The sequence below is a fragment of the Aphidius gifuensis genome, linkage group LG5 (genome assembly GCF_014905175.1).
Source record: "Aphidius gifuensis isolate YNYX2018 linkage group LG5, ASM1490517v1, whole genome shotgun sequence".
NCBI lineage: Eukaryota > Metazoa > Arthropoda > Insecta > Hymenoptera > Braconidae > Aphidius > Aphidius gifuensis.
Window position 1 is genome coordinate 13,920,727 of NC_057792.1, and position 21,389 is coordinate 13,942,115.

A 21,389-nucleotide genomic window follows, 5' to 3' on the forward strand; every position below is an offset into this window, starting at 1 on the left:
TGTTTACATGGTAATTTATAGAAAATTAATTTTGCCAAGAAATTAACATGCCGGCAACATTCTTTCCTTAGCTAATATTTTTTCCATAGCTTTTTGTCTATTTAAATAAATAAAAAGCTATGGGAAAAATATTAGCTAAGAAAAGGATGTTGCCTGCATGTTTATTTCTTTGGCAAAATTAATTTTCTATAAATTAACATGTAAACAACATCCTTTCCCTAGCTAATATTTTTCCCATATAGCTTTTTATTAATTTAAATAGACAAAAAGCTATAAGAAAAATGGTAGCTAAGGAAAGGATGTTGCCACATGTTAATTTTCACAGAATCAATTTAGCCAAAGAAATTAACATATAGGCAACCTCTTTTCCTTAGCTAATATTTTTCCCATAGCTTTTTATTTATTTAAATAGACAAAAAGCTATAGGAAGAATGGTAGCTAAGGAAAGGAAGTTGTTCCCTGGTGGAAAAAATATCCCGCCAATATCCCGCCAAATATCTCGGCATATCCCGTAATTGACCCATTAGCGGGTTACACATCCCGCCAATATCCCGCCACAATATATGGTCACCGCCAATGCTTTCTTGGTGGGTTACACATCCCGCCAATATCCCGCCACAATATATGGTCACCGCCAATGCTTTTTTGGTGGGTTACATATCCCGCCAATGCTTTTTTGGTGGGTTACATATCCCGCCAATATAAACAATAGACATGATCAGGTCCAACTACAAGTGGTGACTGGTGTGAATGTACCTAGTTGTTCAGTGAGTGCCAATAAAACTTTATCTCCATCATAAATTTTCTCTGTCAAAAAAGGCATCAACTCACTACGAGTACGTTCAGCACCAAGTGCCGAAGTAATAGTTGAAAGTTTTTTGATTAAATTCAATCGCAGCTATAAAATAAAAATACATTTATTAATTATAATAAAATTAATTTTAAAAAAAACACTGCAGTTGTAACCTCATTGTTACAAACACTTGTTGACTCAGATCGAGTTGTTTTTTTGGGTGGGTGACAAAATCTACGATGGGAAAGATAAAGTAGCGCCTCTACAATATTGAGGCTTTAGTGATTTTTGTGGTTTTGTAAATGCTATATTATCAATTAAGTTTTAAGCCTTTTTGACACTGGTAAATGATATTTTATTTACAGAGTGTATTTAAGAGGTGATTTTTGTGATTTTGCAACTTTAACAATTGGGTCGTCCATTTTGGGTCGATATCTATATATACAGTTACATATTTGTATATCAATGTTCTATATATAATATTTGTTGTGATTTTTGTGATTTTCAGGAATAAAAATTTTAAATACAATTTATTAATTCAACCACATATTATTATTAGAACATGTGACTTTTGTGATTTTCGTTTTATTTTTTTATTTTGAATGATAATTTAAATAATAAATATTTATTAGTCAAAAATTAAAAAATTATTGGGCTCTGGTGATTTTCGTGACTTTTGTGATTTTTTAAATTTCCATAAAAAACATGTAATTTTTTAAATAAAACTTAATTAAATAATATTTTTAATTTTCCATCTAGTACAGTTTAGAAAAAGGAACAAAATAAAACAGGGTACATCAATCGTTTTGAGTATGAATGAATCAGTCTGCAGTGTAATTTATTTTATTATATAAAAAAATTCAAACAAAAATATAATAAATTTATTTGAATAAAAATTACTTATCCATTACTGTTTTAAATTTCACATTATATTTATTTCAATTTTAATTTTATATTAATCATTATATTAATATAATTTTTTTTTTTTCACACATAGTTATATACCTAGAAAATAAAATCCAACAATTTTATATAAAAAAAAGTAATACAATTTAAGTCTTATTTAAACTTATAAATTATATTCAATATGAATTATAAATTATATAAGTTAGATAAATTATATCAACCTGTAGTATTAAAAAAGTACCATAAAAATAAATTTTGAATTATATTTATATATATTTTAAACATATATTATTAACTGTGACTTTTGTGACTTTTTTGTTTTTTCTTTGAGACAATTAAAATAATATTTATAAATTATAAAGTCACAAAATTCACAATACTTTTTCATTCGAATAATAAATATATATATTATAAATTATAATATAATATATATAAATTAATTTATATATATATAATATATATATATAATATATAAATTATAATTATATATTATAATTTATAATATATATTTATTATTCAAACAAAAAGTATTGTGAATTTTGTGACTTTTGAGATTTTAAAAAGAAAATTCATGCACAAACAATTCACTCAACATTCAAAATTAGAAAAGAACGCAGCAACAACAGTTAGGGATGTCGATTGTCCAATCTCCGTATTTGAAGCTGTATTTTCCTCCTCAACTCAATTTTCAATAATTCCCATTTCAAATACTGTATCATCTTTTTCGCTGTCACTGTCTGAACTTTCATTAGCAACCATATTTATGAGTGCATGTTCTAAAATAAATGAAGATATAATAAATTAATTTTTTATTTTTATAAATTAATATTATTTTATAAAATCATGTGACCGTAGTAGAATTATTTTACCTGCTTCTATATTATCTTGTCCATATGCTGCAATTAATTCTAGAAACTCAACTCGTTCTAGAACGTTGTGCCTTAATTGAGCTTCACAATCTTCAATATATTTTTTTTTATTTTGATCAAAGGTGCTACGACGCTTTGCTAAATTATCATGAAAAGTACGATAAACGGTGTCATGATAATTTATCAATTTTGCTGTCAACAAATAAGTATTTGAGAATATAAATATTAAAAATACATAAATAGACATTTTGATAGATAAAGGGCAGTATCTCGCCTTTTCAGTTTCAATAAATAAATTAATTATAAATACTATTATGGAGTTAGGTGATTTTTGTGATTATTGTGAATTTCAAAATTGACAATCTAATTAGTACGATATTAATTCAACTAGAATATATACTTTCATCAAGATGTAAAGTAAGTCTTGTTTTTTCAATCTAATGAACAGGCGTTAGGTGATTTTCGTGATTTTTGTGAATTTTAAATTTGACAATCTAATTAGTGCGATATTAATTCAACTAGCATATATATTTTCATCAAGATGTAAGTTTTGTTTTCTCAATGTAATTGAAACGTACCAACAAAATCCCATGATCTCGGATGACAGCCTAATTTTATAGACATGGACTTGTTTCGGCTTTCTGAAAAATTGTTTGTTGCATTTGCTTCTCCATAAATTGACCAAATGCTAGGTGGCCACGTTTTATTATTGATCCAGTTTTTTATAAAATATTTTATATATTTTTCCATCCTTTTTTTTACAATTTCACTTGCATCTTTTAGGATAAATTTGATAAAAGATTCATCAATTTTATCAGGTGGCAAGTACGCAGTCAATTGAATTAATCTCAATAGCTTTTGAATTTCTTTTCTTCGCTCCAAGATTTCTTCAGTTTCTTCGACATTTTTTTTAAAATCAACTAAAACCCCTTTTTTCTTAGCTTGTCGGTTTTGTGCCTATAAAAAAGAAGAGTAGAAAAATAAATTGGGATAATATATATAAATATTAATTTTATTTGATAGAATATCATTATCGATAAATGTGATTTTTGTGATTATTTTGTTTTTAAATGACAAAAATTCAAAACTCAATTGGATATGTATTATTGTTGAGTTATATTATCGATTATGTTGAGATATTATTTATTATTCAATATTGAGATATGAAAATTTTTTGTTTCTGAGTAACAACAATTCTACTTAATTGATTATTATTATTATTATAGTATATTAATAAAAGTGATTTTCGCGATTTTCTTGTTTAAAAATAAACTTTTAATGGAAAAATAATAATATTTAAATATTACTTACATTCGTCATATGAAATAAGCATCCAATAATTTCAACTCCTGGTAAAACCATACGTAAGGCATTGTGTGCAGCTATTTCAAAGTCCATGTGAGCTTTAACGGACAAATTTTTAATTTCTGGGGCTAGTTCGTTGAAGACATATGTAAACAATTCTTTATATGAATTTTCGGTTCTTCTTTCCATAAGAACATATGCAATGGGAAATGCCTGCAAGATAAGAGTCAATAAGAGTGTTCTGATTATTTTATGATTCTATTATGACACTTAAATATATATATATACAGACTATATATGGACATAATTATGAAGACTTACTTGATTATGAGAACCTGCTTGAATTATATATGTTTGACATACATCAAGTCCAGCTGGGCTAATACTAAAAGTACCATCTAAATAAAGGTCAATGGTAGTCTCACGCTTATCTAGTATTTTCTTAGCCAGTTTACGATCACCAATAACAACCATAGTACTATTAGGCTGGATTTTCTGCTCAGAAGAAGAGGCATTTGTGTCTTGTGGTTTATTTGCTCTTGTTGTTGTTGCTGTTGTTATTGTTGGTTTACTTGTTGTTATTGTTGCTGTTGTTATTGTTGATGGTTTATTTGTTGTTGCTGTTGTTGTTTTTTTTTTATTTTTTTTTTTATTTTTAAGCCATTCTTTCTCAATGACACTAATGATCTTGGCTTGCAAGTAATTGGGATTGTCTTCACCACCCGAGAATTTTAGCATTTCTTTGTAACTACTTGCCAAATAATTACCCAACTCTTTGATATTATCAACCTGTGGAGGACGTACAGTCGCTTTAATTCGCTGTGCTTTTTTTTTAAGCTTGCTGTACGTCATATGTCCAATATCATCTGAGCTGCAAAAAATATTATAATATAAGCGTGATTTTTGTGACTTTGTTGATTTTTGAAAATAATAATTAATATATAAGCGTGATTTTTAGAAATCATGACAATTAATATATAGGCGTGATTTTTGTGACTTTGTTGATTTTTGAAAATAATAATTAATATATATAAGCGTGATCTTTAGAAATCATGACAATTAATATAGGCGTGATTTTTGTGACTTTGTTGTTTTTAAAAATGACAATTGAAATGATAATATTTACCTGTAATTTTTAGACAATTCCGTAAAAATTTTTTCTGATGAATCAACGGATTTTTGGGTAGCAATTGTATTCAGCAAATCAAACTCCAAGGTCACTTTGTTTTCCAGTGCTGGATCTGGGAAACATAGAGTTCCATTGTGTGGTTTCATGCTGTTTTCTTTTACTTCAACATGAGTTTTTGAACATACGTTGCCCACAATATTTTCCGGTAGTTTAATCGTCAGTTTACCGTCACATTTTGATTGGGAGCACATATAACGACTATAGAATCATAATAACCAATAAAATGTGTTTAATTAAAGGCCTCTTTATTCAAATATTTATCATGGTATTTAATTTTTTTTCAAATATAATTAATAATATTACTTATTTATAAATTAGTTTTAGTTTTATTTGAACCGATTAAATAAAAATTTTAAAAAATTCTGCACATGCGCGAATAGTAAGCGCTTAATTCAAAATCACGAAAAACACAGAAAACAAAAAATAATTGAAAGATTAATTATTACTTACTAACTATCATCAGAGTTTTTCTTTACGAATCGATACTTTCGCCCGTGGTGAATAAGTTTTACGTGTTTATTGTATTTTTTCTTTTTAACTTTTTCAGCAATTGCATCGGTTTGAATATCTAATTTTTTTTTTTCTTGTTGAGATGAGGGTAAACTCAATAAACATGCCCACTCTTCACAAAATTTTTTTTTTTCATTCATAATAAATCTTTTTTCTTGATTTATTTAATATAGAAAAAGTACACATATAGAGAAGAATTAAAATATATATATATATAATGTTAAACGTATAAACTGCAGATAAAACAATTGAGCACACACATTTATAGTGTACCACTTTAGCCAATAATCAGTATAAAAATATATGTATAGTTTTTTTTTTTTTTTTTTTTTATATATAAAAAAGCCAACCTAGAGACAGAGAAAAAAAGAGAGAGAAAAAAACAGTACAAAACAAAAGAATGCTAGCTGAGAGGTCGTTAATTTAGAACAATCATTTTCCCGCGCAAAAACAATAATTTTACGCGGTAATATAAAAATATTAATGAAGATTATGTATTATAATGATATTATAATGATTACATAATAATGATTAAAATAAAAATAAATTCTATATAATGTTCATTTTTTAATATATTGTTTAATTATAGATCATTTAGTAGAAAAAATTTTTTTCCCATTTATACTTCCGATTTCCGGAATGGCGCTCTACTACCACAGGCACACACATACACCTACGTACGAGTAAACTGTGGGTGGCTGCTGTGTGTGTATCATTCGCTATATTTTTTTTCATTACGTGTTGTAGCCATTGTATTGCTTCACTTTTGTTAATTAAAAATTGATAATTATCAATCAATTAATTGATTAACAATTGTTAATTAATTAATTGATAATTCATAATTCGTTATTGATAATCATGATGGAACAAAGTGAAGAAGCATTCCAATTAAAAATGGAAAATGCAACAAAAAATAAAAAATTTGATTCGTGGGAAAGTATCGTAAAAGTGTTCCAAGACAACAATGAAATCCAAAAATTTGCTCATCGTTCGAGTGTTACAGTTACTTATAGAAATAAGCATTTAAAGAAAGCAAACAAAAGATTATTGCATAAAAAACTTAAATATTATTCAATTAATCGATACTGCAAATTGAAGGGAGAATCCAAATCAGGCATTCACAGGTACATACATTATTATTATTATTATCATTTTATTTCAACTATTTTCTTATATCTAAATTTAATTTAATTTCTGTTTAATCAATTTCAATTTTGTTTTTTTTTAATTTTTTAAATGAAATCAATTAAAACAATTACATATACAAAAAATAAAAGCCATGATTACATTACAATCATTCAACATACTTAATTTCAATTTTCTTTCTCATTATAGAGAATACATGACTCAATGTCCAGCTGAGCACACGATTATTGCTGATGAACAAGGATTTTTAACATTTCCATCAACTTCTGTTCAAATCTTTCGTCACAATCACACAAGCTTCTTTCAGAAGAAAAAAAAGATTGGGTAGCAAAACGAAATGAAAAAAAAAATTTGGATGGACTGAAATTAAAAAAACATCGTCAACAAAAAAGAAAACGTGATGATGATGACGACGAAGATGATCCTGATGCTACTGCTGATGAAGATGACGATGATACTGATGATCAAGGCCAGTCAAATAATAAAAAAACATCTAAAACCAAAGAACCAGCACCTAAAAAGTTCAAAAAAATGAAGAAAGAACTTCAACAAAAAAGAAAACGTGATGATGAGGACGACGAAGATGATGCTGATGCTACTGCTGGTGAAGATGACGATGATACTGATGATCAAGGCCATTCAAGTAATAAAAAAACATCTAAAACTGAAGAACCAGCATCTAAAAAGTTCAAGAAAATGAAAGACGAAATTCAACAAAAAAGAAAACGTGATGATGATGACGACAAAGATGATGCTGATGCTACTGCTGGTGAAGATGACGATGATACTGATGATCAAGGCCAGTCAAGTAATAAAAAAACATCTAAAACCAAAGAACCAGCACCTAAAAAGTTCAAAAAAATGAAAGAAGAAATTCAGCAAAAGAAAGTTGAAAAAAAGAAGAAAGAAAGTGAAAATCAATCATATGCTAATAATAATAATACATCTACAACAGCTGGTGCAGCAATAACAACATCAATTACATCAACAAAACACCAACATCAACAACACAAGCAATTATCACAGCTGGCATAACTACTACAACAACAACAGTATCAACAACAATAACTGCAGGTGATTATTTTACAGATGCATTGGAAATTAGAAAATTATCAGAATCAACCAAAGCATCTGTTGATAATGGATCAAAAGTAACTGAAACATTACAATCAATTGTATTACCATCATCAACACCATTAACAATAACGTCCACTAAAAAATTGTATCAACACAGTGATGAAAGTACTGCCAATGATAATGAAAATGATGATAAAATAAAAGATTATGTCGAAACGTGGAGTGATAATTCTAGTGAAACTAGCTTTCATTTTTCTGTTGACACAGATAATGAAGATGAAATAAAAAAGACATATGGAGATCAAATGCTAGATGATGAAAAAGCTGGAAGTGATGTTAAAGAAAAAAAAAATCAAATTCCATCATATTCTAATAATGGTACAACTACAACAACTGTTGCAGCAACAACATCAACAACACAAGCTATTACTACAGCTAGTGTTACAACTGCAACAACAACAGTATCAACAACAAAAACTGGGATTATTACTGATAAAGATGCTGTTGATATAACAATGACAAAAGAAGTTGGAGTTATTATTGAGCAAAGTAAACAAAATCAAGGTACAAATGAAAATAATAATTCAAGTTTGGATAATACGAGTGTTAATACAACACGACAACAACATCAACAACAACAACAACAAGATTGTCAAAAACAAAATGATAATAATTTTTTAATTGTTTGTGAAACATCAGGTAAGATAATAATGAATCTTAATATTAATTATGTTTTATAAATTATTTTTTTATATTAATTTACATGTATTTATAATTATTTTACAGATGCATTGGAAATTAGAAAATTATCAGAATCAACCAAAGCATCTGTTGATAATGGATCAAAAGTAACTGAAACATTACAATCAATTGTATTACCATCATCAACACCATTAACAATAACGTCCACTAATAAATTGTATCAACACAGTGATGAAAGCACTGCCAATGATAAAGAAAAAGAAGATAAAGTAAACGATTATGTCGAAACTTGGAGTAATAATCCTGGTGAAACCTTTTTTGATTTTATGAAAAAGAAATATAAAAATCAAATGCTAAATGATGAAAAAGCTGGAAGTGATGGTGGTGGTGGTGGTGGAGACACCTTTTTTGATTATCTAAAAAAGAAATATGGAAATCAAATGCTAAATGATGAAAAAGCTGGAAGTGATGTTCAAGAAAAAAAAAATCAAATTCAATCATATATCAGATGTACTAATAATAGTACATCTACAACAACTGGTACAGCAACAACATCAACAAAAACACCAACATTAACAACACAAGCAATTACCACCGCTTGTGTAACAACTGCAACTGCAACAACAACAACAACAACAACAACAGTATCAACAACAAAAACTGGGATTATTGCTGATAAAGATGCTGTTGATATAACAATGACAAAAGAAGTTGGAGTTATTATGGAGCAAAGTAAACAAAATCAAGATACAAATGAAAATAATAATTCAAGTTTGGATAATACGAGTGTTAATACAACACGACAACAACATCAACAACAACAAGATTGTCAAAAAGAAAATGTATCAACAGTAATTGGAACAATACAATCAGTTGTATTACCATTATCATCATCATTAACAATAATAACATCTGCTAATAATTTAGATCAACAAAATGATGATAAAAAAATAATTGCTGATAGTCCACAAACATCATCAGCAGCAACTGCAACAACAACACAATTAGCTAAACATGAAAAAGATAATGTAAGCATTATGAATGATAAAGAAAAAATTAATGAAAATAAAATAAAAGACGGTGGAAAAACTTGTGGTGATGGTGATAGCATCAACAAATTGCAAAAAAAGCAAGAACATTTTATAGAAGATAAAGATGAAAATAAGGTGAAAGAAATAAAAACGATAAACATCATTTCTTTTAATGCTGAAAACTTGAAAGTTAAAAACTTAGCAGACGTCAGAAATTTAATGATAAAACTGAAGGCAGATATATATGTAGTTCAAGAATCAAAGCTATCACATGCTATGCTCTCATCGTCTCTTCATATACCTCTGTACGAGATTCAATCCGAAAATTTAGGCACGACAACTATTCCATGTACCATGGCAATTTTCACACTTCAAAAAGGATTATTATTACAAGGACCTGATAATAACAAAAACTTTTCACTAATTGAATTTGACAACTTTTTTCTAATTAATGTGAAATCAAACATCAAAAAACCAAAAACAATAGTTAATTATGCTGAAAAACTTGAAGAAGAAAAGCCAGTAATAATTTGTGGTCGTCTGGACATGAAGAGAACAAAATCACAATTATTTAATGTGTTTGCCAAAGAAAAATCTAAATTGTACGTGTCTAAAAACATGAAAAAGAATATTAAGAAAACAGAGGTCATTACACTACGTGATGATCATGTCGAAAAGTTGTATTCTCTCACCTTGACACCAAAAATATAAACACAATTTTGTTGTTGTGACACTGATGGTAGTCTGATGGTAGACATATTACAGGTTGTTACAACTTATCTAACTTATATTAATTTATAATTTATATTAAATATAATTTATGAATTTAAAAATTTAAATTGTATTACTTTCTTGATATATAAAATTGTTGGATTTTATTTTATAATTATAACTGCAGTTATATCTAGATGTGTGTGAAAAAAAAAATATATATTAATAATGATTAATATAAAATTAAAATTAAAATGGGTAATGTGAAATTCAAAAAAAAAAAAAAAAAAGTAATTGATGAGTTATTTTCTATTTAAAAAAGTTTATTATTTTTTCATTTTTTTTATAATAAATTACACTCACTCATTCATACTCAAAACAATTGATCCCTTTTTTATTTTATTCATTTTTTCAAGCTGTACTAGGTGTAAATTTAAAAAAATTCGTTTATTTTAATTGTATTAAAACTAAAAACAATAATTTTTTTATTTTTAAGTAATAAATATTTATTACTTGAATTGTCATTTAAAAAAAAAAAAACACAAAAATCACAAAAGTTACATTGATGCTTAGTAATTATCTATGAAAGAACATTAGATTAATTATTATTATTTTAATTGTCTCAAAGAAAAAACAAAAAAGTCACAAAAGTCACAGTTAATAATATATGTTTAAAATATATATAAATATAATTCAAAATTTATTTTTATGGTACTTTTTTAATACTACAGGTTGATATAATTTATCTAACTTATATAATTTATAATTCATATTGAATATAATTTATAAGTTTAAATAAGACTTAAATGATAGCGTAGATTTTGTCACCCACCGGTTTTTTTTTTTTTTTTTCAAACAAAATCCTTTGGAAATATCTAACAAATAAAAAAAAATTATTATTATTTTACTTACTTGTACATTTTACGGAGGCTAGGAGCCATAGGCTCAGCCGGAGTATTGTATTTTATAACGAAAAAAAAAAAACGTTCATAACTTACGAACTAACTGAAGGAAAATCATCGTATTAGGCTTAAATGATGCGTCTTCGAAAACTCTATCGCCCGCATGATAGGTTTTTTCCTCTATCTTCAATAGTTTTTGAACGAAAAAAAAAAAACGATAAAATAAAAAAAAAAATAATCACATATTTAATTTTTTATCTCAGAAACTATTCAAAGCCGAAAAAAAAGCCAAATATCCCATAATGAAGCTTCGTGAGGCCTTTCATTTGAGCCTAGTTTGATGTCTCTATCTTCATTATCCCGAAAGTTATAACGGTTTTAAACAAATTTGAAAAAATTAGAAATCGAATAACTTGACCAAAAATGAAAATAAAGACTTCGTATTAGGCTTATTTTTTGCGTCTCAAAAAACTCTATCGCCCGCATTGTCGGTTTTTTCCTCTATCTCCAATAGTTTTTGAACGAAAAAAAAAAACTATGAAATAAAAAAAAAAATAATCACATATTTAATTTTTTATTTCAGAAACTATTCAAGGCCGAAAAAAAAGCAAAATATCCCATAATGGAGCTTCGTGAGGCCTTTCATTTAGGCCTAGTTTGATGTCTCCATCTCTATTATCCCGAAAGTTATAACGGATTTTAACAAATTAAAAAAAAATTAGATATCAAATAACTTGACCAAAAATTAGAATAAAGACTTTGTATTAGGCTCATTTATTGCGTCTCAAAAAACTCTACCGCCCGCGTTGTCGGTTTTTTCCTGTATCTTCAATAGTTTTTGAACAAAAAAAAAAATAATTACATATTTAATTTTTTTTCTCAGAAACTATTCAAGGCCGAAAAAAAAGCCAAATATCCCATAATGAAGCTTCGTGAGGCCTTTCATTTAAGCCTAGTATGATGTATCTATCTTCATTATCCCGAAAGTTATAACGGATTTTAACAAATTAAAACAAATTAGATATTAAATAACTTGACCAAAAATTAGAATAAAGACTTCGTATTAGGCTTATATTTTGCGTCTCAAAAAACTTTATTGCCTGCATTGTGGGTTTTTCCCTACATCTCCAATAGTTTTTGAAGAAAAAAAAAAAAACTTTAAAATAAATGAAAAAAATCAAATATTTGATTTCTTTTCTCAAAAACCATTTAAGGCCAAAAAATAACCCACATTTCCTACAACAGAGCTTTTTAAGAACTTTCAATTGAGCCTAATACAATGTTTCTATCTTCAGTATCCTGAGAGTTATAATATTTTTAATCAATTTCTCAACAATTCAGAAAAATTAGGCAATGAATAACTCAACGTAAAATTAAAATAGAGAATTCGATTTCACGACAAAAAAAATTTTCAAAAAAAAAATTGACAAAAAAATCACGACAAAACAAATTTGACAAAAAAAATCACGATGAAAAAAATCACGATAAAAAATCTCCATCTCTATTATCCCGAAAGTTATAACGGATTTTAACAAATTAAAAAAAAATTAGATATCAAATAACTTGACCAAAAATTAGAATAAAGACTTTGTATTAGGCTCATTTATTGCGTCTCAAAAAACTCTACCGCCCGCGTTGTCGGTTTTTTCCTGTATCTTCAATAGTTTTTGAACAAAAAAAAAAATAATTACATATTTAATTTTTTTTCTCAGAAACTATTCAAGGCCGAAAAAAAAGCCAAATATCCCATAATGAAGCTTCGTGAGGCCTTTCATTTAAGCCTAGTATGATGTATCTATCTTCATTATCCCGAAAGTTATAACGGATTTTAACAAATTAAAACAAATTAGATATTAAATAACTTGACCAAAAATTAGAATAAAGACTTCGTATTAGGCTTTATATTTTTGCGTCTCAAAAAACTTTATTGCCTGCATTGTGGGTTTTTCCCTACATCTCCAATAGTTTTGAAAAAAAAAAAACTTTAAAATAAATGAAAAAAATCAAATATTTGATTTCTTTTCTCAAAAACCATTTAAGGCCAAAAAATAACCCACATTTCCTACAACAGAGCTTTTTAAGAACTTTCAATTGAGCCTAATACAATGTTTCTATCTTCAGTATCCTGAGAGTTATAATATTTTTAATCAATTTCTCAACAATTCAGAAAAATTAGGCAATGAATAACTCAACGTAAAATTAAAATAGAGAATTCGATTTCACGACAAAAAAAATTTTCAAAAAAAAAATTGACAAAAAAATCACGACAAAACAAATTTGACAAAAAAAATCACGATGAAAAAAATCACGATAAAAAAAATCACAACAAAAAGTAAAAAAAAAAAATTTAGACAAAAAATATCTAGTGACTGAGTCAAAGATTTGAATCGTTGACTAAAATTGATAGTAATTGTTTGGCTACAATTACAGCTGAGTAAAAAATCTAGCTAAGAAAAATAATGCAGTTATTGATTGTTTGGCTACACAGAAGGCAATAAGATAACTTTAAAAAAATATAGCTAAGTGCAAAATCTAGCTAAGTAAAATGATGTAGATATTGATTGTTTGGCTATTATTAAGGTCAAGTAAAAAATCTACTAGCTGAGTAAAAAATCTAACGGCTACACATATGAGAAAAATAATTTATATGAAATATTAAATTTATTATTTAGAAAAAAAAATATTTATTATGACGTAATTTTTTTCTGTCATGATTTTTCTTGTCGTGGTTTTTTTCAAGTTTTTTTTGGAAATTTTTTTTTGACATGTAACCAAGAATTCGTAACGGGATCTTATTTTGCGTCGCAAAAAACTCTATCGCCCGCATAATCGGTTTTTTTTGCTATCTCTAATATTTTTTGAGAAAAAAAAACAATAAACATGAAAATTTTCTTTTGAATAATGTTATTAATAAACCGTAAAATTTTGTAAAAAACCATAATTTCATTATATCTGAGGAATTAAGACACCCATGGCCCTAGCCGGAGTATTGAAAATTTTTAATTTTCAACGGGTAACGCGGGCCACACGCCCCAACAAACGTTACCAGATCTTTTTCATTTTTCAATTTATCAATCAAAACTGCAATCGGATAGACTGTCGTCCTTTAATGAGTCGGCTGCTGCCATTTTGCTCAACCACAAATTTACCCAAGCAAAATTTATTTATTCTCAGTGTTTCAATATGAGCCCTGGGCACAATAATACTTTTTTCGTTGTTTTATTTGTTTATTTAAGTATATGTTTTTTTTCATGTTTATACACTAAGGCACAACACTACAACTTTTTTTTTTAACAAGATAATGTATAAAAAAAATCCACGTTGCTGCTACGGATTATTAGGGGCTTTCTGTCAAGGCGGACGACCGCCAGAAATACCACCTCCACTGCTTACAGTCAATACTCCTCGTCGACTCGTATGAATTCGAGAATAGCCTCCCTGTATATGTGTGAGTGTTACACTGGCGCGTATATAGAAGTACATAAGGATGGTGAGCAGTGGAGGTGGTATTTCTGGCCATCGTCCGCCGTGGAAGGAGACCCCTAAAAACTAAATAACAAGCGGTGATCAGGGAGACTATTCTCGAATTCATACGAGTCGACTCGTTCACACGGATCGAGGTCCGTGAACGGATCTTGCCTTGAGTAGAGATGTGAGATCCGTTCGGACATCATCCGGCTCTTTTAAGAAAAAGCTTTGGATTATAAATGTGTGAGTGAACTTGACAATTTTTTTTTTTCGATAAAGCAGGTGTAGGTGCGAGGGAGTTTGTATGTGGTTTTCTATGAACCAAACGAACACATATCATGAAAATCTTCAACCGATAAAAATACTCCTAATTTGTCTGCTAAAAAATAGTCAAATGGATAATTTATTAAAAATAATTATACTATTTTCTCCACCATCGATCCCATGCCGGAGTAATTTCTCCGCCATCAATCTCATGACAAAGTAATTTCTCCACCATCAATTTAATGCCGGAGTCATTTCTTTGCCATCAACCTCATGCCGGAGTAATTTCAACGTAATGCGGAGAAAGCGGGAGTAATGGCAGATAAATATTTCTACCAGAGTATCAATATACCAGTGTTTTCAGAGTGTTTTGTGATGGCATATTGGCGGGATGTTGGCGGGATACATAATCTGACAATATTTTGTGGCGGGATTTATAACCCGCCAATATGTTGTTGCGGGATATTGCCGGGATACATAACCCGCCAATGGGTCAATTACAGGATATTCGCGGGATATTGGTGGGATATGGCGGGTTATTTTTTCCACCAGGGTTTACATGTTAATTTATAGATAATTAATTTTGCCAAGAAATTAACATGCAGGCAACATTCTTTTCTTAGCTCATATTTTTTCCATAGCTTTTTGTCTATTCAAATAAATAAAAAGCTATGGGAAAAATATTAGCTAAGGAAAGGATGTTGCCTGCATGTTAACATTTGCAAGTTAACACTATTAACATGTAACTACTTAAATAACAGCTACCATTTTTCCTATAGCTTTTTATTAATTTAATCAAATAAAAAGCTATGGGAAAAATAGTAGCTAAGGAAAGGATATTGCCTTCATGTTAATTTCTTTGGCAAAATTTGCTTTCTATAAATTAACATGTAAACAACTTCCTTTCCTTAGCTACCATTTTTCCTATAGCTTTTTGTCTATTTAAATAAATAAAAAGCTATGGGAAAAATATTAGCTAAAGAAAAGAGGTTGCCTATATGTTAATTTCTTTGGCTAAATTAATACTGTGAAAATTAACATGTGGCAACATCCTTTCCTTAGCTACCATTTTTCCTATAGCTTTTTATTAATTTAATCAAATAAAAAGCTATGGGAAAAATATTAGCTAAGGAAAGGATGTTGCCTGCATGTTAATTTCTTTGGCAAAATTAATTTTCTATAAATTAACATGTAAACAACATCATTTCCTTAGCTACCATTTTTCCTATAGCTTTTTGTCTATTTAAATTAATAAAAAGCTATGGAAAAAATATTAGCTAAGGAAAAGAGGTTGCCTACATGTCAATTTTTTTGGCTGAACTAATTCTTAATAAATTAACATGTGGCAACTTCCTTTCCTCAGCTATTTTCCCAAAGCTTTTTGTTTTTTTAAAATGACAAAATGCTATGGGAACAATGTTTTAGGGAAGGAAGTTGCATACCCGTTACTTTCTTTGGCTATATTCATTTTGTAGAAATTAACAGGTAAGCATCATCTATTTCTTAGTCCTTTGTCAGTAGTCATTTAATTCATTTTAATAAATTACAAGCATAAAAAATATTCTATATAAATTCAAAAAATGCCGACAAATGAAATGTAGGTAACATAGTTTACGAGAAAAGTCGGTCTTGTAGAAAGTATATCTCGTCGCGTTTTATCTTTCTTCCTGTCTCAATTTCTATCTTTTTCTACGACGAAAATTGGTCTTCTGCGCTGACGCACGGTGCGTCTAGTATTAAATATAAGTAGGGGGGTTATAAGAGTTCTGGACCACGGAAAACCGCGAGATTGTGGGTGGGATGGGTGGGTGGTATTTAAATAAATTTGGGGTAGAAAGTAAGAGAAGAGAATGAGAGAGGGGAATAAGAGAGGGGAATATGAGTTGGGAATATGAGTGGGGAGTCTTTTCGAATTTCGGCCATTTTTTTTTTTTTTTTTAAATTTGTGAGAAAAAAAAAAATTGTTTCGAAGGAGATTTGAACTCACGGACTTCGGATTTAAAATCGAGCGCGCTATCCCCAAGACCACGGCTCAATCTTATTGGATGTTGGAAGTAGAAGGTGAGTGATACTGGAAAATTCGAAAATTTGTTGAAAAGAAGAATTGTTTATTTATTTATTTAACAATTAAATAGTTGATAAAATTTTTTTCTAAATATATAATATAATTTTTCATGAACTTTTAAACATAGAGTTTTAATGCAAATTGTTTAATTATGAAAAATGTTTATATTATTTTTATTTTTCTCATACGTATTGCTTTCATGTGAAAATTAATATCAATTCCCACCGCAAGGTTTGCTGATTTGCGAAATAGTTTTTTCATTTTCATTTTCATTTTCATTTTTTTTTTTCTTTTCGTTTTCATCGTTTCGCGAGTGAAGTTCCAAATTTAAAGAAAAAAAAAATAAAAAAAATATCAATGGAGTTAAATTATAGAAGAAAAATGAGTGCCTACGAAAAGGAAAGAGAGCGAGAATGGTTGTACGCTCAACCATTGTATTTAACAAAGCAATTATTGATGAGAAAGGTTTGCTTTTGAATTTTAATTATATAATTATTGTTAAATAAAATGATATATTTAAATAATGTTAACGACTGTTCTTAGATTCATTTTGAGACGAGGAAAGTGTATGGTGAGTTTTTAAAACTGGAGAAAGACAACCGAGTGCATGATTGGACTTGGAAACACCAACGTGAATACTATGTGCATTATGTAATAAAAAAACTTTTTTAATAATCAATAATTAATAATAATAATGAGTCATTTTATGTGAATATTTATTTACCCATTTATTTTCAGTATAATCAAAAAAATTCTTCAATACGTGAAGATATAAAATTATTGCAAAAATTGGAAGAAAGTGAGAGAGGTAAAAAAAATTTTTGTGGGTTTTTAACATCTTTTTTTTATTCATAAATAAAACAATTTTTTTCTTTTTTTTGTTATAGAAATTGCTTGGTGTCAATATGAAGCAAAATTAACACCAATCACTAGGGATGGAACTTTTGAGGACCTGCAAGCTCTCTACCCAGAAGAAGTTGAAGAGTATGAATGGGGTCCAACTATATGCAATGCGAACACAACCCTCAATCAGTTTGAAAGATGCCTCGAAAGAAATAAATAAATGTATTATATAAATAAATGAATACAATTAAAATAAATAAAAAAAAAAAATGATAAAACAGGAAAATTCAAAAAAAATCTTCTCATTTTTGACCCTTAATTCCCAAACCTAGAGAAGCTATAAATAATTCAATAAAAAAAAATAAATGAATAAATAAATAAACAATAAACAAATAAAAAAACAGAAAACAAATATGTGTCATAAACAAAAAAACTAATCTAGAGAAGCTATAAATAATTCAACAAATAAATAAATAAATAAATAAATAAATAAACAATAAACAAATAAAAAAACAGAAAACGATTATGTAGCATAAACAAAAAAAAACAAAAATGGAAAAATAAATTAAATTTTAAAAAGAAAGGGAAAAAGAAAAAAACACACACAATTAAATATATTTTTTACAATTATTTTTTTTTATTAAAAAAAAACTTATTATTATTATTATTACAATTATGAAAAAAAAAAAAAAAAAAAATTATCCTTTTCTTCTCCTTTCCCATCCTATGGTCCCTCACCATCGGAGTCATGGATGGGATCATCTAGAGGACATGGAACGTCTGGCAGGACCCTTGCAGCACCAGTCTCTCTTTCCAACATCCCTGAAACAAAATAAATAAAAAAACAAGATTAAAAAATGGAAATAATAAAAAAAATGTTTTTTAAAAAAGGGAGGGAAAAATGAACAAAAAAAAAAATTACTTACTCTCGATTACTATTGTTGCATTCCGGATGTCCATGTCCAGCTGCTCACTAATTATGTGAAGATCGATAATCTGTAAACAAAAAAACAAACAAAACAAAAGAATTAGAATAAATACAAATAATCATTGAATAAGAAAATAAAGAAAAAAAAAAATAGATAAATAAACAAATAAAAATTACAACTTACTTCTTCGTTGATACGATATCTTCTTCCAGGTGAACTGTTCAATCCTGTAGCTACATTTCTCTTCAACAGCTCATCCTTTTTGTTTCTCCTCCTCGTGATCTTCCTCTCCACTGACTCCCTCTGAAAAATAAAAAAAAAAAAAACATAAGAAAAATTATTTTTAAAATTTTTACATAAATTAACAAAAAAAGAGAGATGAATAAATAAATTATAAAGAAATAAATAATTATATATGAATTATATATGAATAAATGAAATGGGAAAATAAGAATAAACACGTGCACGAACGAAATAATAGCAAGAGTAATGAGATGGAAAAGTTTTATGATATGTAAAATAAAAAGAAAAACAATTATAGAATAAATTAATAGAATAAATTAATAATAAATAAATGGTGAAAAATAAATATTAGTAAAGTTTAAAGAAAAATAGAAAGAAAAGATTAGTATAAAAAAAAAGATAAGCACATGCACCAATGAAATAATAAAAATTAAGAGAATAATTAAGTTGTATATTACAAAAAAAAAATTGAATTGAAAATTAAAAAAGAAAAATTATATTAAATTTACTTACTTCTCTCATTAAATTTCCACGATACTCTCTTAAAATAACACTTGGACGTGGAACCATGATTATGAATAAAAGGATTTAATTTGAGGATAAGGTTGCAGGCAAGGATGCAGGTTGAAATGAAAAGACCTTATAACCCTAAAAAAGGTAGGAAAATCAGGTGGTTCTAGGATTTTTCTCTAGAGAGAACTTTGAACCAATGGTAAAATTTATAAAGATTTCAAGCAATAAAAAAATTCCCTACCTACTGATTCTAGCGCCATTAGTTTTCACCATGTAACTGGAAAATTTAAAACTAATTCAAATTGATGGGAGAATACTCAGATTTATATCTCCGTACAGATGTTCTTCTTTTAGCTGATATATTTGAAAATTTTAGATATTTTTGTTTGAAAACCTATGATTTAGATCCAGCTCATTATTACACACTCCCAGGGTTGAGTTTTAACGCGATGCTAAAATATACAGAGATTGAGTTGGAATTATTATTAGATGCTGATAAATCATTGTTTATTGAGGGAGGTATTAGAGGTGGCTTATCACAATGCTCACATCGTCATGTCATCGCAAATAATAAGTATATGAAAGAATACAATCCAAATATTAGAGATTCATATTTAATGTACTTTGATGTTAACAATTTATATGGTTATGCAATGGCTTCTACACTACCAGTAGGTAATTTTCAGTGGGTTGAGAACTTTGATATAAATTCATTACAATCTATTGGGGATGATGCTGAGTGGGGTTATATTTTGGAAATAGATCTAGACTATCCAGTAGAGCTACATGATGCACATAGGGACTTACCTTTGGCACCAGAACGACAAATACCTCCTTTATCTACAAGTAAATGTCCAAAATTATTAGCAACTCTTTATCCTAAAGAAAAGTATGTAATTCATTATAGGAATTTAAAACAATACGTATCTCTGGGGATGAAAATTGAAAAAGTATATAGAGTTTTAAAATTCAAACAACGAGCTTGGTTGAAACCATATATTGACTTAAATACTGAATTACGTACCAAGGCAACATCACTCTTTGCTAAAAATCTATTTAAATCATTAATTAATATTTGTTTTGGTAAAATGTTAGAGTCAACACGTTCACAGAGAATAATTAAATTAGTATCAAGATATGGCGGTCGAGGTGGAGCAAGAGCTTTAATATCAGAACCTAATTTTCACAGCTCTTTAATTATTGATGATTTAGTTATTGTTGAAATGAAACGATTGAGTATCCTTTTTGATAAACCAATATATGGTGGTTTTACTATTTTAGATATTTCAAAAACAGTCATTTATGATTTTTATTATAATTATATAAAAAAGGAATTTAAAGATAATGTTAATTTTGTATATATGGATACTGATAGTGCAATTTTAGAGATTTTTACACCAGATATCTATGAGTTTATTCGTAGAGAATGTAATAATTTTGATACATCTGATTACCCTCTAAATAATCGATATAACATTCCTCAAAAAAATAAAAAAGTACCAGGTATTATGAAGGATGAATGCAATGGGAAAATTATGAAGGAATTTGTTGGCTTACGTTCGAAAGCATATTCATTTCTAGTTGAAGATGAGACTTGTATCAATAATGTAAAACTTCATAAAAAAGCTAAAGGAGTAAAAAAATCATCAATGAAAACGATTACTTTTGAAGACTATAAAAATTGTGTTGAAAATCATGTTCAAATATCTAGAAAACAAAATTTAATTCGCTCTGAAAGACATCAAGTTTATACAATTACCACAGAAAAAATAGCTTTAAGTTGGAATGATGATAAAAGAGAACTTATTGATGGTAAAAATTATACTCTGCCTTGGGGTTATGCAAAAGAACTTAGAAATAAAATTAAATAAATAAAACAATGTAATATGATTGAAATAAAGAAATTTATTTATTGAATTGAGT

General features: G+C 27.8%; 3 protein-coding genes across 3 annotated transcripts; 1 reads left to right on the forward strand and 2 right to left on the reverse strand.

Annotated features, from left to right (window-relative positions):
• Positions 1 to 3,864: 3,864 nt before the first annotated feature.
• Positions 3,865 to 5,148, reverse strand: LOC122856437. The gene is made up of 4 exons (XM_044158105.1): positions 5,000 to 5,148; positions 4,641 to 4,744; positions 4,195 to 4,424; positions 3,865 to 4,086 (listed from the first exon to the last, which is right to left on the reverse strand). Exons 1-4 carry the CDS (start codon positions 5,146 to 5,148, stop codon positions 3,865 to 3,867), a joined length of 705 nt encoding a protein of 234 aa, XP_044014040.1.
• A 1,282-nt stretch (positions 5,149 to 6,430) lies between these two features.
• Positions 6,431 to 10,239, forward strand: LOC122856439 (uncharacterized protein DDB_G0283697-like). The gene is made up of 5 exons (XM_044158106.1): positions 6,431 to 6,696; positions 7,111 to 7,569; positions 7,674 to 8,359; positions 8,582 to 8,803; positions 8,957 to 10,239. Exons 1-5 carry the CDS (start codon positions 6,431 to 6,433, stop codon positions 10,237 to 10,239), a joined length of 2,916 nt encoding a protein of 971 aa, XP_044014041.1.
• An 8,251-nt stretch (positions 10,240 to 18,490) lies between these two features.
• LOC122857683 lies at positions 18,491 to 19,763 on the reverse strand. Its single transcript, XM_044159975.1, has 4 exons — positions 19,467 to 19,763; positions 18,894 to 19,013; positions 18,708 to 18,777; positions 18,491 to 18,603 (listed from the first exon to the last, which is right to left on the reverse strand). Exons 1-4 carry the CDS (start codon positions 19,521 to 19,523, stop codon positions 18,506 to 18,508), a joined length of 345 nt encoding a protein of 114 aa, XP_044015910.1. The 5' UTR covers positions 19,524 to 19,763; the 3' UTR covers positions 18,491 to 18,505.
• Between the last annotated feature and the right edge of the window lie 1,626 nt (positions 19,764 to 21,389).

Excerpts from the sequence above, each read along its gene's own strand:
- LOC122856437 (XM_044158105.1), bottom strand. The coding sequence starts at position 5,148 with ATGAAACCACACAATGGAACTCTATGTTTCCCAGATCCAGCACTGGAA. Across the intron at positions 4,745-4,999 it reads GAATTGTCTAAAAATTACAG|CTCAGATGATATTGGACATA; the intron begins GTAAATATTATC and ends TATTTTTTGCAG. Across the intron at positions 4,425-4,640 it reads TGATAATATCAAAGAGTTGG|CAACAACAACAAGAGCAAAT; the intron begins GTAATTATTTGG and ends CAATAACAACAG.
- LOC122856439 (XM_044158106.1), top strand. The coding sequence starts at position 6,431 with ATGATGGAACAAAGTGAAGAAGCATTCCAATTAAAAATGGAAAATGCA. Across the intron at positions 8,360-8,581 it reads GCAAAGTAAACAAAATCAAG|ATGCATTGGAAATTAGAAAA; the intron begins GTACAAATGAAA and ends ATTATTTTACAG. Across the intron at positions 8,804-8,956 it reads AACTTGGAGTAATAATCCTG|CTGGAAGTGATGTTCAAGAA; the intron begins GTGAAACCTTTT and ends ATGATGAAAAAG.
- LOC122857683 (XM_044159975.1), bottom strand. The coding sequence starts at position 19,523 with ATGGTTCCACGTCCAAGTGTTATTTTAAGAGAGTATCGTGGAAATTTA. Across the intron at positions 18,778-18,893 it reads GATATCGTATCAACGAAGAA|ATTATCGATCTTCACATAAT; the intron begins GTAAGTTGTAAT and ends TTTTGTTTACAG. Across the intron at positions 18,604-18,707 it reads TGCAACAATAGTAATCGAGA|GGATGTTGGAAAGAGAGACT; the intron begins GTAAGTAATTTT and ends ATTTTGTTTCAG.